General features: G+C 43.2%; 1 protein-coding gene across 5 annotated transcripts; it reads right to left on the bottom strand.

Moving 5' to 3' along the window:
* Positions 1-110: 110 nt before the first annotated feature.
* LOC119437553 (uncharacterized) lies at positions 111-26,045 on the bottom strand. Of its 5 annotated transcripts, none has more exons than XR_007465168.1 (10): positions 25,667-26,034; positions 25,422-25,593; positions 16,231-16,363; positions 15,792-15,911; positions 15,588-15,699; positions 15,423-15,482; positions 14,790-14,858; positions 12,141-12,236; positions 1,909-2,013; positions 111-435 (listed from the first exon to the last, which is right to left on the bottom strand). XR_007465168.1 is itself a non-coding variant. In XM_037704554.2 (10 exons), exons 1-9 carry the CDS (start codon positions 25,742-25,744, stop codon positions 1,966-1,968), a joined length of 888 nt encoding a protein of 295 aa, XP_037560482.1. In that variant the 5' UTR covers positions 25,745-26,032; the 3' UTR covers positions 111-445; positions 1,920-1,965. The 5 variants fall into 5 exon arrangements, 4 of the variants coding, with proteins under 4 accessions (XP_037560482.1, XP_049516657.1, XP_049516656.1 ...); XM_037704554.2 differs by having other exon boundaries at positions 111-445; positions 1,920-2,013; positions 25,667-26,032; XM_049660699.1 differs by lacking the exon at positions 111-435 and adding an exon at positions 471-1,446 and having other exon boundaries at positions 1,920-2,013; positions 25,667-26,033.
* Positions 26,046-27,990: the final 1,945 nt, after the last annotated feature.

Genomic DNA, 27,990 nt, shown 5'->3' with positions numbered 1-27,990 from the left:
GGTCATACTATGCCTGTACACATTTAAAGGAGTATACATTATATGCTTCACATGGATACTTGATACATACTTGATATACATACAAATCTACAAAGAGAAACAGTGACACATTTACTACGCAAAAAGCTCTTTTAATAGCTTATATGACAGCAGCTGTGAAATGAAATAGCCACCGCAATTTGATTATTTCTATGTACAACACGTTACAAGCACTCTTGTAGTACAATAACGTAAAGAACTACTTGAAGAAATAAATACAGGAATTGCTGACAATGAAGCAAAATGCAAATTTTCACCAACTGCTGGCACCAGTCGCACACACAGCAGGTGGCTTTCTCGAATCTTGTGCACATTAACAGCAGACACGCTCCAGTTGTGGTCTTGTAGAAGACAGATGCTTTTATTATTTTGACGATGACACTGCTGCATTTTCTTCTGACTGTTCCTGCAGTGGGAAATAGTAAGAAAGTGCTCAATAATGAGCGACTTCATATCACACTGAGCTCAGCACAGGACTTGTTACAGGTAATTTTTTTTTAAATTTTAGGCTTACTGAAATTAAACAGTAGCTGGAAAATTGCTAAAGACAAATTCTGCAAATAGAATAACAGCCACATGCCTGTGAAAGCTTTTTGTTTGTTTAAACCATTTTGTGGCCACGCTCAGCTTGACAATGGTACTTTTGATTTTCTTGCAATTTTTATTTTTTCATCCAATGCTGTTAAGCTCCACCCATGCAAGAATAGTTAAGATTTTGTACATAAACATTTAAAATATTAACATTTTTTTTAAAGACTCCTACAGTAAAAAGAAAATGGAGCTACAATTGGTCTTAAAGGATTAGAAAGACCAAAACAACAACTGTGTATCCTTCCTTTTAATAATGTATAAGTAGTACATATACCCAAAATATGGTTAGGTTACACATGGGAATATTGAGTGTCACAATGGCTCAGATAGGAAATTCAACATCACAATGCACACAGCAATCAGCACGAGATTTGCTATTATTCTCAGACGCATGTTTGGTGCAGAAAACAAAAATTGTTAAAAGATTTACCATCACTTGGGAAATCCTGTAAGCGCTTAATAGTAATAAGAAAGCCAGTTCTATTGCTCCAAACAGAACAAAGCAAGTTTGAAAGACACATTTAAAGTCTGTCATTATCTTTAAAAATTGTTACGAAACTATTAGCTTTTTTTGTGTGTGTTATTCCAGACCACGGTTTCTTAGGAACCAACATCATGATAATCCTTCAATACATAAGCAGCTTTATTTCTTTGTCTGCTTGTTCTTCAAGAGATTTTGTGTCGTTCTCTTGGCAAGGCTCCCCATGTTCTCATCAGACTTTTCTTTCCTCTATGTCAAGATGGAGCAGCCATCTATACCGATGTGTCCCATGAGGATGACCTTTTTGATGGGGTTGGCGGCTACCAGTTTGACATCTACAGGCGCAAGAAGGAGCACAATCAGCGAGTCCATCACTCTGCCTAGCTAATAACGATGCAAGACACAACCAGGGGCTGCACAAATGGTAGAAGCGACAAATAAATTATTTACATCAAACAAAAGGAATGGACGCACTACAATGGTTTGGAAATTGCAGCGGAACAATGTAAGCTCAATTCCTGTTTGTGCACTAAAACCTCAGTGATAGTTATGGTTCATATCTTTGTTTTCTTGGGCAATGCTTTCTCTTTTTTTTTGCGACTTGATGAGTGAGGTTCTACTTGTAAACCACTGTGTATACTGGTATAACATTCGAGCCACTTAAAGATGCCTGCCCCATTTAACGAGCTAACATGCACTGTAATGTGAAAGTACATACCAATATTTTTTTTTCAAGCATAGAATGTATATTCATGTAATAATTGTATAAATCTATCTTGTTTATTTGTATTTTCTACATTGTACTCACTCGTTTTTTGCATTGTATGTGCTTGAAATATGTTTTCCAACCGCGCTTAGGAGGAAGAGCCTCTGTCAGGCCACATTAGCTCTTGTTCCTCTTTCTGTAACAAAGAAAGAAATAAACTTCAACTTCAACATGCTTGCTCCCCACTCGAGGTGCACTCATGGTACCAGGCAGTACTGTTCTCACAATACCAATATGCATATTGCCTACTTTCCAAAGCTATTGGAGTTAATGCACTTAGGGCGTGGAAAATTATGAGAAATGCATAACGTGCATTTTATTTTTCAAATATGTTTGCTTCACGCCTTGGTTGCAGGATGCATCTCTCGTGGCCTTATATCTCTGCTAAATCAAACATACTGTGCATACTATTTGCCATGCTTATGTATGCCACATGTATTGACTTGGTGTGTTTTGCCAGAATGTTGATGTACCAAATGTCAAGAATTGCATCAGCCCATGACCAGTGGCGTAACAAGTATTTCTCGAGTGGGGGGGGGCAAACCGCAAACCACCTGCTCCTCTCTCTCTCCGCACTGATCCTGCACTGTAGCAGCAGTACGGTGTGCAATAATAAAAAAAGCACATTTGCTACAAACAATTTAATAATTAGACAAAGAATTCTACTTGGTGTTGAAGTCTACAGCACGAATGTATCGCTAGTTAACGTAATAGTATTGTTGAGGTCATACGCAACAAAATACAATACACATAAATTACTTGCAATATTCACAAGAAAAAAAGACAGCAAATGTGTGCGACCTTGGAGAATTACTACCCCATTTCCAGCGAAGCTGTTTCTTTCAAGCAGTTGCAATAAAAGTTTCAATTTACTGTAATTATATCGCATGCTTGAAAACGTTGCCCGTATATGACTGTTCCGTTTGAAACCATGCCCACGTGTAATGTTTTGGAGCTCTTCGTGTTGGGATACATTTTTAAAAAGCCAGTAATTCATGAACACACATGTTACTTCGCCGGAACATTTACCATAGTGTGCCAGGGTAGCGGTCTCAATTCTGCCCCGCTCGTTAGACACGCTCATAACGCTTTAGAGCACTTACATAAGGAATTTATTGATTGCCTATCTATTTTAAGCTTTACCTACACATCACCCATTACTTAGTCCTTACAGTTACCAAACATAAAGAAGCTGCCTTCTTTAGTTCAGTGAGAACACCAGGCGAGCCTAATATATCACGCAAGAAAAAGAAGAAAGTTCCAAGAATTATTCGTAACGCTTCGAAATAAGCCACTAATGTTACAAATTTGTGGCACACTGCATTTAAAATGCTACTTATTCCTTCAAAGTATAAAATTTCTGAAACACAGATTTGTCTTGGGACATTGGGAAACCTAGGTAAAGATTTGCCGTGATTCAACGCGGTTAAACCAAGTTAAACCACATTGCTCAGTGCGGTCAGCAACTACCGCATCTGCAAGTGCACCACAATACAACACACAGACGCTGCTCGGCGCGGCAGCAGCAGCGAGTGAATTGACCTTCATGCTGCGTCTCGCTTCAACGCGAACTAAGCATCGAAAGCACAGCGCATACGAAGCTACCAGCACTCGGCGCACTTTGTCCACATCGCAGATCGCTTTCAAGATATGAGTGCCCACGTGGCGTACGCAGCAGCCGCCGGTAGTGGTAGTCCCAGTTTGACCTTTGCTGAGCTTGAAGGTCAGATTTGCGGAACCAGGCATTTTCTGGGTTAGTACCTGGAGTAGTAGAGCTATCGCTCCAATAACAGTAGTAGTGTGATATGTATTTTCAAATGCTTGCTTGCGATGTTTCAAAACTGTGTTTGATCAACACGCATTTACCATCATATATAAACTTGGCGTGTTCCCATTAAGTTACTGGAAAAGGCGCATTTAACCTACTCATTAGAAACATCCCTTATACATTACCCATACCATGCCCCTAGCTTTCCCCAGATATAAACAAGATGCCTTGTTTCGCTCACCGAGGACATCAGAGAAACAAATTACGAATCTCATATGATGCACAAGAAGCACATGGAAAATAAGGGTTTAGTAATTATCTGCAGTAATTCCATTTAAAGCAGGAACGTGAATGTTTAGCAACGCATCTCACTCAAAATTCTACATATTCTGACAAAATTTCAAGTTCTTATAACGTGCAGTTGTTTTATGAGTCCGGAACACATTTACATTTGTGGCATTATGGCACCCTGGAATGCTTGAATGAGTAACCTTCTACAAACTCTGTAATGAACCTACACAGAATAAACATTTATCGCTCTTCACTCAGAACATTGCTTCATACTTCGAAGAAATATAAGCAACGTTCCTCGCATAGTTTGCCGAGGATACCGGGAAAAAACGCCTAAATGCCGTGTATAAGGCATAAAAATTGCGAGATGGTTTAAGAAAACGAGCACTTGCCAACTGAAAAACGAAAAGATAAACGAGAATGTTTTTGGCGTTTTTGCACCCAATACGGGTGCCTTGTTCACAATGAACGAGGTGCTATGACGGTCTTTATTATATACATGCCGAATGACGTAATGCGTTTGCGTATAGCTCAGGGGGAGTCCCCGTGTCCGGTCAATTGTGTGTGCCGTAGATTCTATGCAAAATGATTCAAGGAACAAGCGGGATGACAATTTATTCTCCTTTTCAATGACGAAAGTCGATTTCCAATCAATACCGTGTCCTGTTTTTTCGTGATGCTCTGGCAGTGCGTTTGACACAGTGTGTCAGTTGGTTACATCATTGCGGCGCTGTTGTAGCCTTTCTTTTAAGTTCCCAGTTTCGCCTATATATTTTGCATTCCAGTTTTATGCTCCACTGCTGTCGCACGAAAACTTGAGCTGAAGACTTCTTCGACAATGGCTATCCTGACCAGCTTATAACGACGGCAAAAAGGCGTGCTACTAACCCTCCTGCCAGAGCAAGGACAACAAGGAAACGGGCTTCACTTCCTTTGGCACGAGGGGTGAGCGAGTCATTTCAAGGATTTTCAAAGGTTACGAAGTGCGAATCTGCCAGCAAATAACGCAGCAACTCGTGAGAGTCAAAGACCATCTCAAAAAAAAGAAATTACCCTGACATCGTTCTACAAAAATTTGCGCTAAGACTGCGAGGCGTGCTATAAGGCGGAACTGGGAACTTAAAAACAAGCCTACAGCAGCACCGCAATGATGTAGCCAAAGGGTACACGGTGCCAAGTGCACTGGCGGAGCATCACGAAAAAACACAGTATTGATTGGCAATCAGCTTCCGTCACCGAAAAGAAATTAAATTTTGCTTCAGCTGCGTTTTGTTGGAAAGTGTTGGTTTTCAAAAGTGGGGGGGGGGGGGGGGGCAAATGGCATGCTTTGCCCCCCCCCTGTAGATACGCCTATGCCCATGACTACTCAAGCAGGGTCACATTTAAAGGCCATATGCAATGAAATTTTGGAGTGCGTAAAAAGCCTAGTTTCGGATAGTGCAAATATGCAGGAGCCTCCGTGCAAAATTTTACTTCGGAAATATGAGGGGGCTCGTCATGAAAAGCTAGAAGAAATAACCACTTTTGATTCTGCACTTGCCGGAAGTGATGCATGATCTCAGAGGTTAGGCAGCACCCGTAGCGCTCAGAGACTTAAAACATAGCCGCTAACCACCAGGTGCATGCGTTGTCTGCTTAGGTGCTGTTGGCAAGCTGCTACTAAATGAAAATTATACTTTTACCGGCCTTGCAGCTTTGCAGAAATTGCTTCAGTGGTATATCCTCCCGAGACCCGAATACAGCTATGGGACATAATCGCTCTTTAAGGTGGTTTTTATTGTCTACTGTTATGTTACGAATGTGAAAAACAATTTTTAAAATTTAAATACCATGTTTAGATGCCAAAAGGTGCGTCTCCATGTATGTGAACAAAAACATTTGTCGGCCCTTCCACTCCATGAAGATGGCTAACCAGCGAAGCTCAAACGTGCGGCCTCGGTGGCTATCATTGGGTCAATCCCGAGGGTTCATTAAAGTATCTCTCAATTATGAGGTTACACACACCTTTGGCTGCGACAGAGAGAACGACGTCACTGACGGTATGCCTGCAGTTCGCTGTTGTCGCTTGCATTAAATGTCTCAAGTTTGCTCGGCGGCGTGGTTAGCAGCATTCGCCACCGTTGCCGCTTAAAATTCTTCGAAATAAAATTGCTTCAAAATTAAATCTGTCTGTTACGAAAGACAACGAATGGCTCATACTCCCTTAAGCAATGGCTCGTACCCAGGTTGCCACTTTTGCTTATAATAAGCGTATTTGAGCTTCTTATTTCACAGAGTAGCTTGTAGATTTTTACAGTCGCTTGTCGCATTTTTTGGGGCTCATTCACGTTTTTTCTGCAAATATTATATTGGTGCCCATCCTGCGCGTTTGCCGTTAAATATACATGAAAGCAGCGGGAGTCACAAAGTATGAAACTATCCCTATCCATTCATCAATGTTTTGATGCCTTGCCAGCAGTCGTGGTCGTCGTAGTGTGTTGCCAGTTTTCTTTTGTGCAAAATGGCTTCGAAGTGGTTCAAGTATGGTAAAAGATACTTTAAAAAGCGGGAAAAGGAAACGCAGCTGAAAGACTAGTTAAGCCCAGTCACCGGAGACGATAAAAAAGCAGCATGCAAGTATTGGAAGTGTGAGATTCACGTACTGGCAAACGTGCAATGAACAGGGTGCAGACCAGTGTTGTACACGTTCCTCAAAAACAGGAACGAAAGCTGTTTCCTTCCAAATATTGAAACGAGTTCCCGTTACAAGTTCCTTTAATGCGAAAGGAACACGTTCCAGTTACACTTCGAACATTGGAACGTGTCATGACATTAACGTTACATTTGATTTTTAAAATTAAAATATAGTGTCGGATAATCCTGAGGCCAAATAAAGTGAGCAATTTAAAACTCACATCAAACTACGTATATTATACGAACTTGAACTTCGCCGGCAGCAGATTATCTGGAGATAAAAAGAATCCAAGGAAACACTCCTAGACGAACACCGCACATACTCCAGACATGTCTAACTGCAACTTTGGTGCTCATCTATTACAAGTGCAACACATAATGCACCTTCCACTTCGGTCTTCAAATGTGCAGTCAGGATTACTGCGCTTGAGATGTGCAAATAGAAAGTTACTTACATGCATCCAAATAATTAAATTTCTTGCACAAGAAACCACATCGAAAGGAACAATACATAGGCGTTTAATGAATGCTGATTCAATATTGCAGTATGAGTGGAAGAAAAATGTCCACTATACATATTCGCAACTTAGTAAAGTCCCTTGTTTGAACTCAGCAAGAGTTGCATCTCAATGTTGGTGTCCGACAGACGAACCCGTTTCTTTGTCAGCACTTCTTTGGCAATGCTGAAGGGCCGTTCCACCGAAGTGCTTGAGGGTACTGCCGTGCTGTATTTGAGGAAAAGTTGGTTCAGTCCTCGAAGTTCTTCATATGTGACAGCCGGTAGTCAACTCGTACCAGCAGGTACCGCGACAGCTCATTCCATTCCTCGGTTGGAAGGGTTTGGTGCCCGAACGAGAAGAAATCTTTGGGCGCGGACGAAGTGAAAACATCTGCGCTGGCTGGTTTTGTCACTGCAGCCACCTCTGTCTTTATGTTTATGGTCTACAGGAGGGAGCGTCAAGTGCCAATCTTGAAGCCTAGTCATAAAGAATATAGCGGAGTACTCACGAAAAAAAAAAAAAAAAATGCACCATAGTCACGTGACAGGCAAGCGGTAGTTCTTTGTGCTTCACGCAGTCGCCCATCCACCCTGCATGATGTGCTGCGTACATGTGTGCGTCTGTTCAATGCCGTGGAACGTTTACAGAAGGAACGCCGTTCCCTCTGCCATTTCTTCGTAAACCTAATGAGTTACCGTTACAGTTCCAGCAACCCTTAATGTAACGATGGCGTTTCTTCCAAAAGGAACTAGTTGCAGGAATGCCGTTCCGTACAACACTGGTGCAGACTACCCTGGAGACTATTTTAAAAAGTAAATGAGTGCTTTCGTTCGTTCTTGCACATATTTTCTTTGTACAGTAAAACCTCGATAATTCAAACTCGGTTAATTCGAAATGTCGGTTAATTCGAAGAATTTGAGCGGTCCCGTCATTCTCAATGCAAATTCTACCGGATAATTTGAATGGCCCGCGCGGCTCTATTCGGATAATTCGAAGTTTCCGGCTAGTAGCAACGTGCGGCGGTTAGGTTAGGGCGCTCCGTACAGTCGCCAACCGATTTTCCGAGCTTGTGGGGACTGAAAAATAGTCCGGAAAACTCGTTCGGCCGAAAAAAAAGTCATTAGTGCGGCTTTAAAAAAAATCTTTAATAATGCCCTGCCTCATACTACGCTTGGAGAGGATCGACTTGCTTGGATTTGCGCAGCAATGACGTCGTCTCTGTGTACAGTCGACACGAACGCCACTGCGTTGGCGATCTCCGCCAACGGAGTTCGCCATGGAGATCCAAGAAACGAGCTTCGCACCGCTTAGCTCTCGCGAAGGTACAGGAGGTAGCGCCGATCACTGAGACATGGGTCTCCAAGACACCTGCTCAGTGTACACGCCACGTTCAAAATAGCAACCGAAACTTGAGAGAAAAAAAACCTCACTGAATTAATACGTGTGGTGTCAGCACGCACGAGCGAGCGCGGCCGCCGCAGCCCACAGCGAGCGAAGGTTCGTGCGGTCTATCGCTGCGAGCGGCGAGAGCACAGCCCATACGAAAGGTCAGAGCCGTCTGGAGATCGCTTTCAAGATACGCTGCGCGCGAGAAACCGCTCCGGCGCTAAGTACGCAGTTTTTAGAAGAGTAGAAGACGCCCCCCCCCCTCCCTCCCATACCCCCACGGCCTTTCGCACGAGGGAGGAAGTCGCGTTTACGCTCCGCCGTGCGTTTGCTCTCCATGAAAGCGCGCGTCCCCGCGCGCTGTCACTCGCACATACGGCGGGCGCGCGGCGATGATTTTATCGCCCTTGGACTTTGTATGGATCCTCAGGGCGGCGACGCCGACGGCGAAAATCCGCTTGAAGTGTCCATATAATTGCTGTCGCAATAAAAAAAAAACATCCCACAATAAATGGTTACAACGATAGTGCTGGGCGCATATACTAAGAAAAAAGAAAGTACAGTACTCTGGAGCGTTTTGTCAGCCAAGGAAGAGCGGGCATGGCCTCCGAGACTGGAGGATTGCGCGAGCTCTCTATTGATAGCGCGCGTTCCAATCTTGGAGGCTATACAGCGAGCCACTCGAATTCAAGCCAGTGCAAAATCCAACATGGCGGCCTCCAAGATTGGGTAGGCTCGGAAAGAGCGATTTAGTCCGCCAAATCGAACTTTGGGGTCTCAATTCGTCCGAAAAATTGGGTGCGAAAATGCATGAACTCAATGGGAACCCTGATGGTGCATTTTTGAAGTCCGGAATATCCAGCAAGTCCAAATTTTTGGAGTCAAGCCCAAACCGCATTCACGCGATTTTGTGCGCGACGGCGACGAGCGACGGCTTCGAGCGACGTAACGGGCCGTCGCGCGAACAGATCGCTTGGTCTTTTCGCTCAATCGCTCGGTTCTAGAAATCTAGAATTCGTCGCTCGTCGCCCGGAAGTGCTATGAGCGACTAGCCAATAGCGCGAAGCCGGAACTGGATATACATCAGTCAAGTACTACCGATTGTCGCTCGGAACGAGCAAACGACTAGATTTTGATACGTGCAAGGGTAATAACGTAGTGCAAGACTTTTAGAAATATTTATGCTGCTCTTTACACTAAAGCACATCAACTTAAATTAATAAAGCAAGCGTCACGCCAGTTTCGGCGAGTATTTGCTGCCCACATACCGGCAACACCAGGGAGACGTCGCTCGAAGTCGTCGCTCGCATGCGGTGCGACTAGTAGACGACGAGCGACCGCAACAGCCATCTCCATTGCGTCGCTTGTCGCTGTCGCGCGCAAGATCACGTGAATGCGGTTTATACGTCAAGCACCACCACGTCCGCTTTCGCGGCAGTTATCGATTTCATGAACATCGTCCGCAACTTTGTTGAGTGCAGTGCGGGTGATATTTGTATGATACGTTTTTTGAGCCAGCTGGAGAGCATGGCACTAGGGGCGGCGAACCAGCGCGCCAAGTAATCGCGCATCGGTGATTACTTTGAGTAATTTTTCTCGGACATGGAAAATAAAGGCGATTTCTTTTTGCAGCAAGTTCTTGCTTGTTTTCTTTTTTTATTACTCATTTCGGTTAATTCGAAAATCCGCTTAATTCGAAGGATTTTCGCGGTCCGGCGACCTTCGAATTATCGAGGTTTTACTGTACTAAACAATGAAAGTTATTTGTTTACCTTTCCTTCATAATTTGGAGATTTTTTTCATACTATAATTAAACTATTTTCAAGAAAGAGAAAATTTGTTTAGCTTCCGCTTCTTTTGGGCTTCACAAAAGTCGCGCCACTTTTTTTTTTTGGGGGGGGGGGGGGGGGGGGGGCTTCTTTTGGGATAATTATTAGCTTGTTTGCTTGGCGGCATCTGGCAACTCTGCTCGTACCCCCATAAATGCAGCCTCCCCATTACGAAGTGAAATTCTACGATGGAATGATGAGCGGCGATGCAGCCAGCTGTGGAAGACGACAACGAATGCGGGAGCAGTGGCAGGAGGTGCCGAGCACAAGCACAACCCGAGGGGCACCTACGAGCTAGCTGCGGAAGTTGACAACGATTATGCTCGAGCCAATGCTGATGATGATAGCTTTCTGTGGACAGGCAATTTCACCTAGCTACATAAAGCTTCGCTTTAAAATAGCTATCTCCTCATATTTCCTATGGTAAAAACTGCACTCCATTGCCTAAATGCAGAGATGAAGATGGAACTACGTGTAGTACATTGCCATGTTGCTGCCGCCATCCGATATTTTCAGGCAATCTCAGCGATTTCGAAACATACCTCAAAGTTGCTTTCTGCCGTCTGCGACGACAGAGAGGCCTAGATCAATTAAATGTCAAATTTCTCCAACGCTGATGACAAGAATATGAGTAAACCACTTTTTTACAGTTACACATGCACTGTACTTCATATCCCGAATGATATTTTACGTAATCACTCCCGAGTGAATTTCGAAAAGAAGTTGAAGGCAATGTGCAATGTATTGTAGAAGGGGTCTTAGAAGGATATACTGCTTATTTATCACCAATTTAGCCAATTATGGATGCACATTTGTTATACAACTTTTGAATTGTGATGACTGTCACTGTTACCAACCAACTTTCAGCTTTCTTTGGTTTCATTGGCACAGGTCTGGACAATAATTGCTGTTCTACAGACAGACGATAAGCAGTGTACACTAGCTGAACGTCTAACTTAGCGAATGGTTTGTTAGTATTACTGCTGGGTTTCATAGCAGCGCCTCAACTTTCCAGACTTGCAGAAATGACTGGAAGGGCTTCACTACCTGTCCTGCAAACTCCTTGAAAAGGGTTGTTACTCTGCAGTTGCCAAACTCATAAAGTGGAGCGGCACGCTCATTATCCAAGGACATTATTCACAGATGAGTGGCCTATTCCCCCAAAAATGTCACTGCATTGCCACTTCTCATACCACGCGTTGTGTATTTAGCATTTCACAGATTTACTGTACGGCATCACGGTTGTGCTTCAACACCATAGTGCGGTGGCACTGCTCTTTGTAACCATAGTTTTACTATGATGGCTTTGTGCAAGTGTCAAAACATTCTTTTGTTTCTACGCTTTACATGTCTTACGCTTGCACACTCTATCGCTCTGACAAAAGGGGGGAGGGGGAAATTAAAAAACAAAATGGAGGCGGGAGAGTAAAAGGTTATCAAAGCGTTTACACTTTAGTACGCTCATAACAATGCTCACAATGTCTATATTATACAGTTCGATTTTACAAGCTCTTAATATATACCCCACAGTCTTACGCATATGTGATGTTTAGTTGGACTACACAATAGTAGTAAACGTCTTGGCCCTTATTCATGAATAATTTCATATGTTACGATTAGTTTGTAAGAACAGGCACCAGACAATGGCAAACAGTTCCTACAAACAAGAAATGTTTGGGAGGTCAGTTCTGTCCTGGAAGGTATTAATATGCACCATACAGTTCTATCAATGTGCTTAGGTCACGTGACAACAGTGTTGCTTTTTCCCTGCCAGCAATAAAAGAAAGAATAACATGAGGGAACCACTTCTACTTACAGCTCGCTCTTTTGCCAAGTTATTTGAAAAGGCCTCTTCCAATTGTTCACACCGCTTTGTCACAGAATCAAGTGCAACCTTGATGTAATCCTCATCCTGCACAAAATAAAAGTAAAGATAAGTTCAACAAGATGACTGCCACTACGTTCTTTCAAAGCCAATGGCTTTATGAGCACATCTCATGTATGCTAAAAAAAAAAATCCTACAATTTGTGTCAATGTTCTGCAGCTGTAGGTTAGTTTGATTTACATAAATCTCTGCTAACATCTTCACTATGCAGCTACAACAATAATAGAAAGTGAAGATCAGGGTGAACCAGAAGTTTTTCGAGAAACCTGTAAAAAATCACAGGCCTCTTCATTGCATGGAGGTTACAGTACTTTGGATTAATGTTATTTAAATGGTTAGTTTCGGTTTAGCTTTGAGACAAAAACATAGATCAAACAGGTGGCTGAAAACTGCAAAGTAGTGTCACATCCTCATCTGTGAAGGATACACGATACATATTGCAGACCTGCTATGGCTTAGCTTCGTGCAATAGAAGCAGCAAGTCAAAATATGTTTTGCATACACAGAGGGGTAAATGGAGGAGCTGCTAGTTTAGCATACCATTTAAATCATACTGCTGTGCTGTTGTGCCCTAACTATTGAGCTTCAGGTGGCAACATTTTTACTTATCGCTCCTGCCTCCGATCTAGCGTTTGAACATTAAAATATTGCTTAGAAATGCTTAGCGCAGGTTGCACTAATGTTCAAAGAGTGCTACTCTCTATGCAATACAGTTTAACAGTAACACACGAATGTCTGGCATCAATAAGCACCCGTGATTTTTCAGAGGATAATTGTAGTACAGTTAAACCTGGTTATAACGAAATTGACAAATTCCCGAAAAACTTCGTTATAAAGAGGACTTCGTTATATGCAGGTTTGGCACGAAAATTCGAAAAAGAAACGCTTACCGTATTTACTCGATTGTAACATGTCCTCGATTGTAACGCGCACCCGTTTTCCGTGACCAAAAGAGAGGGGAAAAAATCCTTTACAGTACCGCGCACCTCATGCTTTCATACAGAAATACAACTATCGCTCAAGATTAACTCCCAATACACTAAAGTTGCGATGAACAAAAAAGTCCCAGTTTCGCTCAAAAGGCAAAGCATCGATTGCAACAGCAAATTAGCAGACAGCTATACGAAGTAAGGATAGGTTTTATCGGCCGTATAAACTTGTAAACATTCGCTGTTTAACTAAATTGGTAGACTAATGCCTAAGCAAACATACTACAGCACATGGTCGAAGCTACGGGAGCTACGCTCGAAGTCAGTAGAAGGTGGCCATATTGAAATGCCGATGGCGATATAGTAGCGCAAATTTAGGGTCGAACTCGATTGACTCGATAGACTTTTCCTCAAATCAGGTTTGAATGAAGGGAGGGAGAAAGGTCACGCCCGCGGCGGCAAGATCGCCGGGTCGAGGGATGCAGGCCCGCCTCGAGCACGCTCGCATGCACACACACGTGCGCTCGCTCTCGCCTTGCAGTCGCCGTGAATTCGAGTGCGCCAAGCGCGCCGCCGCCGCTTCACATTCCGTCGCGGCGGAGAAGGTGCTTTCGGTTGCTGCTCGCGCAAAAATGACAAAATTTGGGGCGAATTCTCTAGGTTGTCGGCGGGGAAAATTCGTTATTTCGAGGGGGTCTCTTGCTGCCACTTCGTTACGTAGAGGTCTCAAATACATGTGCTTCTATGGAGTAATGGCGGGGAATAGAAAAACTTCGTTATATCCAGGAATTCGTTATATGGAGGTTCGTTAAAAGCAGGTTTAACTGTACATGTAGATCAGAAATAAGGGCCATCCCTTCATCATCATCAGCCTATATTTTATGTCCACGGCAGGATGAAGGCCTCTCCCTGCGATCTCCAATTACCCCTGTCTTGCGCCTGCGAATTTCCTAACTTCATCATCCCACCTGGTTTTCTGCCGTCCTCGACTTTTCAGGCATGGAGTGGTGCCTGCACCGGCAAAAACATATTGCTGAGAGCTGGTGGGGCTGTACTAGTTCAGATGCAACCAAACTAGGCAGGCCCACTAAGCTTCATCAAAAAAGTCACTCCCTCACCAGAACAGGAATTGGCCTCCCTAGTGCAGTATTCGGCCACTACCTCCCTCATGACTCCAACAGTTAGCCATCCCTTCAATGTAGATCAAATTTCATGAACCATAAAAGTGGCATTTATCCAAAGGTAAAACAAAGGCCCACGTGAGCTCCTCAAGATGAAAGTGCGGCTTAAAAAATTACTGTATTAACTCGATTCTAATCTACCCTTGATTGTAATGTGCAACCGATTTACACAGCCAGAGAGAAACAGCAATTTGTTCTTGCTAAAGGAAGGGAAGATTTGAACTCCACCGATTGCTGTTTTGGTTTTGGACTTGATTCTAAGGCGCATGTCATAATGGGTGAATTTCGTCTGAAAAATATTAGTGCACGTTAGGATAGAGCAAGCATCGTGTGCCACCACCTTTCCCAGGTGTCACTCTACTAAATGGGTTAATCAGGAGGCTAGCAGAGATGGGTCGTTAGATGAGCGCAAGTTAATTGACATCTCAAATCAGTGAAACAAAAACATAATGAAATACTTTGAACTAACCGCCGGCAGGTCAAGTGTGGGCAGCTCGTTTTCAACGTCCTTTAACTGTAGCTCAAGTCCGTGGAGTTTCTGCAGAAAAAGCAATGCAATGGAATGAGAAATATACTTAAGAACTAACTGTTAGGCTAATTTGTCTTGCATAAGTGTTGAGGGGTGTCAGTGCTGAAGAAAAGAAGCGCACACTGCTCTTCCTGTGTGTGCACAATTTTTTTTGCACCAATTCTTCTCAGCAGTAATGCAGTGAGAATTCAAAGGCAACAAAAGCAGGTGCCTGAATGGTACTACCGCTAGAGCCACTGTTACTTGTGGCCTCTTTTTTTACTTTTCCTTGTCTTCATGCTATATTTTCCGGTGTATAAGTCGCGATTATTTTCTGAATTTTTCGTCGGTGCATCTTACAGAATGATGCGACTTATATGTTCCGGACACTTCAGTGTCATTAATCCACCACTTCAGCTTGACTTAGTGTCTGCCTTTAATGCCCTTTGAAGTATTGCGTGGCTTGTTTCATAGAGCTTTTGAAATCTTTGAAATCTAGGCCAGTTATGAACCTACACAAGTTCCATAAATGAAAACATCAAACACCAAGGAGCCAACAATAGAGTTGACAGTGAAACAGGAGACAGTGTGTACCTCGGAGATAGAAAACATGTTGGTTAGTTCTTCCAATTTTTTGCTGTAGTCTAGAGGTTCCTGAAAGATTCAACAATGAATCAGTAACTGAGCATCTGCAATTGCACGATTTCGCACTGCGCATGTGACTTGTCCAGGGAAAGGCAGCTTTGAAGCATGTCTTACCTTCAGCTGGGTCACTCTTGACCTGTACCTCATCTCGTGTCTTTGCCACTTTTCAAGTTTCCTTTTCTCATCTGCTGCTGTTGCATGCAAGTCTTCGTTGGCCACATCTAACCTTTGTAGCATGGATGAGCAACAAGAAGTGACACTTTTATTGAAATAATGTTCTAACCACTGCCTAAATTAAAGCAAGTTTTCAGCGCTTACAAGTGCTGCTCCATTGTATGGGTGAGCTGTTTGAGATTTTCAACATCGGCTTGCAGCTTGGATTGCTTGACCCTCAGTTCTTCCCGTTCCTGGCAAAGTCCTTTATACTTTTCTATAGCGCTGTGGTATAGAAAGTGACAGATTGGCATTTATATAAGGCATCGCCAGGGTAGAAGTTGAACAGCTTGTGTGTTCACTTGTGATTGTAACTATTGATTAGGTGTGCTTTACTTTCACGTTGCTTTTTTTTTCCTCATCAAGCAATGGTTGCAACTTCTTTAGAGCAATGCAGTTGGATCAGTAAAGTTCCGCCCCCTGTTGGATGGCTGCTGTCTAAGTCTGCCAAATGTACGTCAGTGAAGATTTACCTGGAAAAAACCCTAGCCATGATAATCCCTTGCAGCCCGACTACCGAAGGCAAATAGCGTAACTTTCTCACCTTTCAACATCCATATCATGACAGTCCAGAAGGGTTGCTAGGTGGGCCATATGCTCTATTTTGCTGCGTACTTCTTCGGGCAATTGGTCTGGTGCCAGTTTTCCAGCTCGGAGACCGGCTTCTATGTTTTCAGCTGTAGCATAAGCATCATCCATTATAATAAATCAGAGTGCATTTTTTTGTGTAATTCCACAGTCGAATTAAATCCGTGATGAGGCCTGCTTTCTCTAGCATAAAATAGTAGGCCCTTGTTATAATGAAATCCGTATTATTCAAAATGTTGATTTATTCGAAGTTTGTGATTGGAGTGCATGCAATTTTTACCGTATTATTCGAAATGTAGTGGCACTGGACTACGCCTAATGCACACAAGATTGCTCGGTGCAGCAGACTAGATGAGCTTTTGTGTCTCTTAGCATGAACCTGGAGAAGCAGAGAGAGCTGTGAAGGTCGTTCCAGAATGTAGATATTTGGGACTAACCATATCACGTGATGATGACCAACATGACGCAGCTGTTCATACGTGTTGGATAAATTTCACCATTGCAACATCGCCACTATTGACCATGGCTTTGTTTCAATATAATATGTTCAGCTCCTACGCTGTTGGAACGCAAGTTCCACCCTACTTTGGGTCTTTTAAAGCCTCTTTGTCTTTAAGGAAATACTGCTTATAACGAAGTATATTTCCTGTCTTGACTTTGTTAAAGGTGTGCGTAGTGTAAAAAGCAAAGTGTGCATAGTGTAAGTGTCTGCTGTATCACTAGTTTATGCTGTAAGAAACCTTACTTTCTTGGCTCGCCAATAGGAATTGCTTTGCTTGATTGCATCAGAATTTTACTCATTTTGTCACCAAGACACAGCTATTATGGCTGTTGACTTACTGATTCCCACTTTTTATTAATTTTTTTTCCTGGAATCCTGTCTAGCAGCCACGCTGTAGATTAATTTTGACCATCTGCGGCATGCACCTAAACCTAAGTACAGTTGCAAGCAAAATGAGCGGGAACACCAAATTCATTTGAATGTGATTAGCATTGTTAGGATATGCTATGGACTTTCTGGTGTCCATCTGTATCCGGATCTAGCAGTTTTCCTTTCACGCAAACTTGGGTCAATGGGTATATGCCACTGGGCCTCTGATTCGTCGTGCCGGACTGTCCGAGATGCTGCATACACAACACTCATTGGCCGAAAGAAAGCACCGCCTCAGGCAGTCTTAGACTGCCAGGGAATCAAAGAGGTCCACCAGGTATTTTCGGCTTTTCAATGAACCTCTTTGATGCCAATTTGGGCCACCGGTATATGCCACTCGGTATGTGCAACTCTTCATAACAATCATCATAATATGTAAAGTATATCATCACCAATTACACAAGATTCATAAGATAGACTGCTAATCGCATTAATATTGCCAACCAACTCCAGACTGTAGATATGCTGTTTTTTTTATTTTTTATGCGATTACTCATGACGTGTGGATTCAAATCTAACGTGGTAGTATGTAATGAGTAGCTTGTGTCTGGCACATTTAGTCTAACTGAACACTTTTATGTGGTGCATGCATCTTTAGCTGTTGCAGCCTCTTGAAAGCAGGACTGTCACAGGGCCTCAGGAGGTAAACAAGCATATCTGCAATTCGCCCACAATAAAATGCGGTCGCCATGACCAGGAGTCGAATTTGAGACCTTGTGTCTCAGCAGCAGCAAATGTGGCGGCTTCACTCATGATGTTTTTAAACATTTTGCTATTAGCTAGGTGACAGTGAAGTGGCGGCTGTACGCAAACACTTATGCACGATAAACACCAGAGCTGGTAAGCGGTATTCTCAGTCAAGCACCTTTTGGTGATACAGGATTCCGATTTTGGGGAGGTGCTACCAAATTGTGGGAAGATCTACATCTCTTTCTCTCTCTCTCTCTCTCTATATATATATATATATATATATATATATATATATATATATACAGAGAGTTTATTATGGACTTATTCCTTATCTGTACATTGTCATCAGCCGTATGTCTTTCTAAGTGCATGTGTGTGTGATCATTATCGTGGGTTGCGCTGTCTCTTCACCGAGCCTCTTGGTTTGAATAAAAGGCTGTATGCACTACTGCCCCAATATATATATATATTGCAGTAGAAATGGCTTTGTGGGGTTGATTAACGTGAAAGCATCGGCTGGTTGGTTATTCATTTTCAGGCGGGAACAGCGCTAAGACACGAACACACCTGAAGGAACAAGGAAAACAATGTGTTGCGCAGTCTATCAACCGATTTATATAATAATATATTATTATAATGACAGACAAACATTCAAATACGCTAATGTGAGTCGTCAAAAGCATAAAAAAGAGGCAGGGCTGGTCAGCCTTACGTAATGGTGCATGGCATGCATGTGGTAAATGCACCTGGTCATAGGTTGGCAGATAAATATGCAATTTCCTTGTCGACAGCAACACAGATGGCACATTGATACATTTTTCTTTCAATGTTGATATTAAATGGGCTTCAGATATTTTCCTGATCATATGGTTGCTGTTCTTTGCTAACACTTCACATTTTTCTAATTTAGGCTAACAACCATACGTCTTACAATGTACACCCAAAATTTAAAATTAAGGGGAGAGGCGGGTCAAAAAACAGCGATTTTCATTAAAAAAATAGGTTTTGTGTTTTTAGTTGTTTCAGCAACATTGATCTCTCCTATTTCACATATGAAGAAATCAGAGCCAGAAATGATCGGGAAAAATATAATAAACTAAGTTAAAGCACTCGAGGTGGCAAGAAAAGGCACAGATATGACACATTTTCAAGCGCGCGATGCGTCAAACCGCGGTGTTGCACGCCATTGTGCTCGTGCAAGGTGGAAGGCCTAAGTTTTTTCTCTCCAAGGTTAGCTTTGCCGCATCACAATCTCCCCGGGAAGTAATAACAATAACTAACAGAAGTAAACAACTTTTATAACTTTCAATCACATTTTTCACAACTTCATATTTTGAGCAAAACAAGGAGTTTGTGCACAATATTTTATGTACTTATTGTGGTCCAATCAAGACCACATTTCATGGGCGTAATTTTTAGGATATGTAGAATGCACTTATCTAGGATTTAATGCAATCACTTTATTTTTTAAAGGATGAAAATTTTTAATGTACTCGGGCACCAGCCACTGAATATGAAGCACCAGATACGAAATTCTCTTAAAATGCTGCGTGTAAAGGGAATCACATTATCTTGCTTATTAGCACTCAGTGGAGTGTTAGGGATAAGAAAAATAATTTTGCACTGCTTTATCATGCTAACTGCTAAGTCCAGCAGCTGCACAAACATGCACTGCTTCTCACTTATGCATGGCACTTAGGACATGAAAGCATCGAGATATCCTAAAACTAAAAGTAGATTTCGAATGAAGAGATCAAGCTCTATAAGTGGTAGAATTTTCATTCGCCCAGCATCATTATTTAGAAAGAAATGTTTCTGAGGAGCATCTCCCCTTAAGTTATGGGGTTTTATGTGCCAAAACCACGATCTGATTATGAGGCATGCCGTAGTGGGGGACTCCGGAAATTTGGACCACCTGGGGTTCTTTAACGTGCACCTAAATCTAATGTACACCCAGATGGCCTCCGACTGCTTTTGTCACATTGTAAAGTTGCTGGGTAAATGTCATTTGGTTTGCTTTCAATCCTATATATATATATATATATCCATTAGAAACATTCTATGTTACTTATTATAAACACTACAGCATATATCTCTACTTTGCCACAGAGCACTGCACGGGCCCGGGCCGGCCCGAAAGCCCGGGCCGTCCGAAGCGTTTGTCGGCGGGCTCGGGCCGGGCCATGGGCTTAAAGCCGCGTTAAAGCCCGGGCCCGGGCCGGGCTCGGGCTTGAGGCCGCGGGCCGGGCTCGGGCTTGAAGCCACGGGCCCGGGCCAGACTCGGGCCCGCTCATTGAAAGGCCTAATTAGGCCTTCGAACACATGCGACGGTTATGCATTGCATGTTTCAATGTATTCTGTGCCAAGCTGAAGTGACACGTGCAAGATGACTGTCATCATCATCATCAGCCTATATTTATGTCCACTGCAGAACGAAGGCCTCTCCCTGCGATCTCCAATTAACCCTGTCTTGCGCTAGCTGATTCCAATTTGCGCCTGCGAATTTCCTAACTTCACCCCACCTAGTTTTCTGCCGTCCTGAACTGCGCTTCCCTTCTCTTGGTATCCATTCTGTAGCTCTAATGGTCCATCGGTTATCCATCCTACGCATTACATGGCCTGCCCAGCTCCATTTTTTCCTCTTAATGTCAACTAGAATATCGGTTATGCCCGTTTGTTCTCAGATCCACACCGCTCTCCTGACTGTATATCTTATCAAAGAAAATAGTAAAACAGATGAAGTTCTCATTTTTAATAGCGGAGCTGTTTCAGCCGGGCCTAATGTGTCCGCTGAATCCAAAAATGTGGGCCGATCCTGGCAGCAGTGCAGAAAGGGTCCAAGCGCAATGGCACATACACCTGTGAACTAGCGAAGCTGAGCCTGGTTTAGTCTAGCTAAGAATGGTGGGGACTAATTGCATATCGATAGGAAATTGATAGCCAATTAATAGCTAGTTGATAATCGATCAATAATCAATAATTTCCCGATAATGCTGGGGATGACTTTAGCCTAGCCCAAATACGTGGCCAATACCTTACGATAGCCAATCGACAGCCAATCAATAGCTAATCGATAATTGATCAATAATCAATAAATTCGGATAAGTTGGTAGTGTCAAATACGTGGCCAATATCTTGCAATAGACAATAGATAGCCAATCAATAGCTAATTGATAATCAATCAATAATAAATCAATTCAGGGAAATGCTGGGGATGACTTGGTAGTGCCTAGCCTAGCCCAGAAGCCAGGACTAGCTAGGTGCCCATCATCTCCGCTGTATCATTAGCATTGCGCCGCCAGTGCAAGCTACGCTAATTTTTTTTTCTTTTCCGCAAAAACGAACATTGTTTCTGCGTAAGGAAAAATAAATTATACAAAGAACCACTCCTGAAACCATTTCCATGTTACCGCTTTTGCGATCGCACTATTACCAGTTTTAATACTATGGCATTACTTTAGGGCTAAGGCCAGTTACTTTGGTGCTTCAATGCATAAAACAGCGTTTTCCTCAAAAGGTTAACTGCAACGCCCATGCATTTCGTCGGACACTTTGAAAGTTAGTATATCGAAACTGGTTCAGTCCTCAGAATTCGTTCGAAGTGGATACGCCTTGCGAACTCAGCGGCTATAATTCATAGATTGAAAGATGTGCCGTAACATAATTAATTAAAAAGTTAATTTGCGTAATTATGTTAAATATTCAATTAGGCCATCAATGTCAGAATTAGCTTGGAACTACATAAAACAATTAGCATCCTTAGAGCATCGTCGCATTAATGCGAACACAAGAAATCCTGAGATATGGTCCATTCCATACTTCAGAACACTCTATAAGCTTCAGTCGTTAATACATTACCTACCATTCACTTTGAACAGATACAAAAATGGCGGTAATTTCAGTAAGAAAGAACTCAGCTGACACTTTGGTCGCTTGTAGTGTATCTGATGTGATTATTATTCTGCCTTTGTGTATGGTTCTGAGTATATAATGTAAATCCTGTTTCGTTTTCTTAGCAAATGTTGATCTTGTAAAGTTCAGTCTCATGCTATTTTGTATAGGGCTCAGTAACACGGGCCCGGGTCGAGCCCGGGCTTGGAACCACGGGCCCGGCCCGGGCCCGTGTTACTGGGCCCGGGCCCGGGCGTTCATTACTAAGCTTAGCTAGGGCCCGCGTGTGCATGACCAGGCCCGGCCTGTAAGAAAAAATTCCTTTTTTTTTACTTACAGATTGTACCGTATCTGTCAGCCTCATCTTCTAGAGGTTTAATCAGCTGCAGTATAAAAGCAATAAAAGGCCGAAATCTTTGTTTCTCACACGGGAACATCAGTAATCCGGCCCATTGCCTGTGCTACTATTTTTCTGGTGGCGCGCATGTACTTACCTTGATTTGTACGATATGGTTCTATGATGTCATTTAGCATGCAAATATACAGGGCGTTTCATTTTAGCTGAACCAAATTTTTAAAGATTGCCTGTGACAGATAGCACAGTTACAATCCTTGATCTAAACTACTCGATGAGGCGGCCATTACTTCCCCGAGAAATCTAAACGCCTAATTGAAGAATTAACATAATTACACTAATTAACGTTTTAATTAATTATTTCATGGCACATCTTTCAATCCACTAATTATATCCGCCGAGTTCGCAAGGCGTATCCACTTGGAACGAATTCTCAGGACTAAACCAGTTTCGAGATAATAATTTTCAAAGTGTCCGACGAAATCAATCAAATCAAATCAATTTATCGTCCAGTTTACATGCTGGACGGTCATTTTGGACTAAAAGCTACATATGTAGCTTGACATGACCCGAAAGACCATACATGCAAAATAATTCACATATATTTCCAGCTTTCGCTGGAATTCCTCATAGACGAAATAGCTATGAATGGAAAGGCAAAGAATATTTGCGTAACGGCGAGTTAACAGAATTGGAAAAGTTTTAACAGAATGCATTTTAAACAACACTACAATAACAATACTAGCTATACAAAACAACGCAGCACCAGCTATACAACATAGCATGAGACTGAATTTTACAAGATCAACATTTGCTAAGAAAACGAAACAGGATTTACATTATATACTCAGAATCATACAGAAAGGCAGAATAATAATCACATCAGATACATTACAAGTGACCAAAGTGTCAGCTGATTTCCTTCTTACTGAAATTACCGCCATTTTTGTATCTGTTGAAAGTGAATGGTAGGTCATGTATTAACGACTGATGCTTATAGAGAGTTCTGATCTCAGGATTTCTTGTGTTCGCATTAATGCGACGACGCTCTAAGGAGGCTGATTGTCTTTTGTAGTTACAAGCTAATTCTGACATGGATGGCCTAATGGATGGTAAAAACGCCTACTTGAATATTTAACATAATTACGCAAATTAACTTTTTAATTATTTTACTGCACATCTTTCAATCTACGAATTATAGCCGCTGAGTTCGCAAGGCGTATCCACTTGGAACGAATTCTCAGGACTGAACCAGTTTCGAGATATTAATTTTCAATATGCCCGACAAAATTCATGGGCGTTCCAATTAACTTTTTGAGGAAAACGCTGTTTTATGCATTGAAGCAAAAAGTAACTGGCCTTAGCGCTAAAATAATGCCATACTATCGACACTGGTAATAGTGCGATCGCAAAAGCGGTAACATGGAAATGGTTTGAGGAGTGGTTCTTTGTATAATTTATTTTTCCTTACGTGGAAACAATGTTCGTTTTTGCGGAAAAGGAAAAAACAAATTAGCGTAGCTTGCACTGGCTGCGCAATGCTAAAGAGACAGCGGAGATGATGGGCACCTAGCTAGTCCTGGCTTTTGGACTAGACTAAGCACTACCAAGTCATCCCCAGCATTTCCCGGAATTTATTTATTATTGATTTATTATCGATTAGTTATTGATTGGCTATTGATTGTCTATTGCAAGATATTGGCCACGTATTTGGGATTGGCTAAGCACTACCAAGTTATCGGAATTTATTTATTATTGATCCATTATCGATTAGCTATTGATTGGCTGCCGATTGGCTATCGTAAGGTATTGGCCACGTATTTGGGCTAGGCTAAAGTCATCCCCAGCATTTTCGGGAATTTATTTATTATTGATCGATTATCGACTAGCTATTGATTGGCTATCAATTGCCTATCGATAGGCAATTAGTCCCCACTATTCTTAGCTAGACTTATCCAGGCTCAGCTTCGCTAGTTCACAGGTGTATGTGCCCATTGCGCTTGGACCCTTTCTGCACTGCTGCCAGGATCGGCCCACATTTTTGGATTCAGCGGACACATTAGGCCCGGCTGAAACAGCTCCGCTATTAAAAATGAGAACTTCATCTGTTTTACTATTTTCTTTGATAAGATATAGTCATCTGATAAGATATACAGTCAAGAGAGCAGTGTGGATCTGAGAACAAACGGGGATAACCGATATTCTAATTGACATTGAGCGGAAAAAATGGAGCTGGGCATGCCATGTAATGCGTAGGATGGATAACCGATGGACCATTAGAGCTACAGAATGGATACCAAGAGAAGGGAAGCGCAGTCCTGGACGACACAAAACTAGGTGGGGTGATGAAGTTGGGAAATTCGCAGGCGCAAATTGGAATCAGATAGCGCAAGACAGGGTTAATTGGAGATCGCAGGGAGAGGCCTTCGTCCTGCAGTGGACATAAATATAGACTGATGATGATGATGACAGTCATCTTGCACGTGTCACTTCAGCTTGGCACAGAATGCATTGAACCATGCAATGCATAACGGTCGCGTGTGCTCGAAGGCCTACTTAGGCCCTTCAATGAGCGGGCCCGTGGCCTCAAGCCCGAGCCCGGCCCGGGCCCGGCCCAAGCCTGCCGACAAAACGATTCGGACGGCCCGGCCCGGGCCCGTGCAGTGCTCTACTTAGCCATTCGCTTCACATTATGTAGATGTTGAGTATAGTTGATTCTGCCAAATTTTGTCCTTATGTCTTTTCCCGTCCATCCGGCATTTGGCCAATAGGCAGTGGTTATTCTGCAACGAATTTCTGCCGGCACTCACCTCCTATTGGCTCTCGGAAGGTTAGGGTAGGTTAGGTTAGATTAGTTTAGGTTACGTTATGTTAGGGTGCACCTGCAGTCCGTTTGTGCAGGCAGTTTGTCATGTGACTTCCGAGCGCCAATAGGAGGTGAGTGTCGGGAGAAATTCATTTCAGAAATTCTGCCGGCTGTCGGGAGAATAGCCTCACCCTTGGCAATACCTCTCGCAGGAGAAGGGGGTTGAGGGGTCTCGTACGTTTTTTTTTTTTTTTTTTGGGGGGGGGGGGGGGGGGGGGTGCTGGGGGGTACGCGTGTCATAAATCGCTGGGGTACTTTCAGCGAACCCTGTCTGACGCTCGTCGCCAGTGAGGCGTCGGACCAGACGCGTTCACGCAAAAGTAAAAGTAGCGCCCCCGAAAGAAATTGAGGCAGCATACGGCTTCCACAACTATTGGCTGTTGTGAACTAGAACAGTCAAAAACCATACGCTACCTTTCTCGTTGAAAAACTTGGACCTTGCTTTCAGAACTTCAATTTGGTGAAGTGCGTCCGCTTCTGCAGCTTCTTGAAGAGTCATAAGCTTGCACAAAGCGATGAACGCTTTTTCGTTCATTCTGCAGCAGATGACGTCTTTCTTGAGAATTTTGCGAAGCCAGGCTCTCACCTGAAAGCAGACGGAGTCAACATGCAACACGCAGCAAGCTTATCGTTGCAAGTACGTCAAATAAATAGGAAACCTGTTTCTCTTGCTCCACTCGTGAAGCGGCCTCAGCAGGTGGTTGGGAACTACTGTCAATCTTTTGGAATCTCTCCATCTTTCTCTTACTCAACAACGATCATCTATTTACGGTTCTGCTGAAACAGTGAAGATACAGCGCCTGCTACGATAAGAACCGACGATACGAACAAACCGCCTGTACCGCCAGGAGAATTCTAGCCACTGGGCTTCTTGTACGCCTGTCGCCTATGCTATGGTGGCTACCTATGCTGTCGCCACAAATGATGACGATGATGATCTTTTACAACGCCTCAACATGGCCTCAACGCCTCCTTTACTTTTCCCGGCAGTTTGTAGAGTAGAGGCAGCGATAGAGTTTCTCACCATAACAGTGTGAAACTCTATGGAGCATACCTCCATGCTATGGAGGCAGCGCCTCCTCTATTATAGAGGAGGCGCTGTCCTTTATCATACCCCCATGTGGTGGCTCATGGATGGATGGATGGATGGATGGATGAGGCTGAACCCTTTAAATCGGGCGGTGACATACGCCACCTAGCCATGACTATTAAGATAATTTGTACTTTGTGGTGGGTGAAATTTCACCCCTGCCTTAATTTTATCCACCAATCAGATAACCTCTGTTTGGTTATTTCTACCCGCTTAAGGTCTATTTTGCCTTCACTGTCCCTAAACCCCAATGCTTTGAAAAAATCAGCCCCTTTGCCTTGCACTGTAGGGTTAAGCCCCTTACAGAAAAGTATGAGGTGTTCAGCCGTTTCCTCTTCTTCTCCACACGCACAGCACAACGTGTCTATACCTTGGTACTTGACTCGGTACATCTTAGTCTGCAATACTCCCGTCCTGGCTTCAAACAACAAAGAGCTTCCCCTAGAATTATCGTAGATATTTTCTTTGGCAATTTCTTGCTTGAAAGTTCGGTATGTGCCCAGTGCTGATTTCGTCTGCATCCCTGTTTTCCACAGACCCCTCTCTGTTTCCTTAACCTTTTTCTTAACCGCTGTTTCCTGGTTTGCACCCCTCCTGCAGTCCAAATATTTGATTGACAGTTTTCTGGTCAGCTTCCTCCATTTTGTATCAACATTCCTCATGTACAAATAACTGAAAACTTTCCTTGCCCACCGCTTTTCTGCCATCTCTCTCAATCGCTCCTCAAATTCTATCTTGCTGCTGGCTTCCCTGCCCTCGAATGACGTCCATCCTATGTCACCCTGTACCCCCTGATTTGGTGTATTTCCGTGTGCTCCCAGAGCCAGTCTACCTACCCCTCGCTGCTTAACTTCCAACCTTGCTCGAACCTCTGATCTCATGCACAGGACCGCATTGCCGAAAGTCAAACTAGGGACCATCACCCCTTTCCAAATCCCTCTCACCACTTCGTACCTATTGTAATTCCACAGTGCCCTATTTTTCATCACAGCTGCATTTCTGCTACCTTTAGCCGTCACATATTTTTCATGTTCCGTTAGGTACTCAGCCCCATTGTTTATCCACACTCCAAGATATTTGTACTTATCCACCACCTCCAGCGTAACCTCCTGTATCCTATGCTCGCTGCCCTGATTATCATTAAAAGTCATGACTGCCGATTTTTCTTTACTAAACTTCAAACCTAAGCTATCTCCCTCTTTACCACAGATGTCCATTAATCTCTGCAAGTCTTCCTTGCTGTCAGCCATAAGTACAATGGGCCTCTTCGATTATCAGTCCCTGACAGTCCCGGACTGCTTGGGACTGCTGTGCCGCATTCGATTTTGCTCGGACAGCTTCCGAAGCTCCGCCTACCAGTCCGAGTGTTGTCAGAAGCGCATTCGTTTTTTCGTGGACCGGAAGTTCCGGACTGCCCGCGGACTGTTGGAGCTGTCAGCAGATGTTTGCTCGGACAAGCGCAAGTAGCTAGCAGACGACGGCTGTCTCAAAAAGATGCGTGTGGTGTTTGACGCCATGTTGTGAAAGATTCTGTGTGCTTCTGCGTACTTTGCGCGCTCCAGACGGCAACTACTGTGCATTGAGTTATTGCTTCTGTTACATCGGTGCTTTGTGTGCCATCATGCAAGTTTTTTACGAGCCGTCTAATTGCTGTAGCTTTAGTCTTCGTGTTTTTTTTTTTTTGTTTTTGTTTTTTTTTAAGAAAGAAGCACAGCGATCAGGCGCGCATGCTTGCTTTTCTTAATGTGTTTCACGAAATCTGTCATGCTCATTGCTATATATATATACGTACGCAGTAAGCAGGCAAATTTTGCTTTTCAGGTAAGTGAAACTATAGCGTACGTGCAAGGAATCATATATTGCATGCGGCTATTTCACGCCGGTAGCTGGGGT

The sequence above is a fragment of the Dermacentor silvarum genome, chromosome 1 (genome assembly GCF_013339745.2).
Source record: "Dermacentor silvarum isolate Dsil-2018 chromosome 1, BIME_Dsil_1.4, whole genome shotgun sequence".
In the NCBI taxonomy this organism is placed as follows: Eukaryota; Metazoa; Arthropoda; class Arachnida; order Ixodida; family Ixodidae; genus Dermacentor; species Dermacentor silvarum.
This window is presented reverse-complemented; position numbering and strand designations above follow the sequence as displayed.

What these genes read in the sequence shown, in the direction of transcription:
- LOC119437553 (XM_049660698.1), bottom strand. Translation starts at nt 25,744, where the DNA reads ATGGAGAGATTCCAAAAGATTGACAGTAGTTCCCAACCACCTGCTGAG. An exon ending in GAGTGGAGCAAGAGAAACAG is followed by an intron (nt 25,594 to 25,666) that starts GTTTCCTATTTA and finishes GTCTGCTTTCAG; the next exon opens with GTGAGAGCCTGGCTTCGCAA. An exon ending in ACATGTTTTCTATCTCCGAG is followed by an intron (nt 14,859 to 15,422) that starts GTACACACTGTC and finishes CTTTTTCTGCAG; the next exon opens with AAACTCCACGGACTTGAGCT.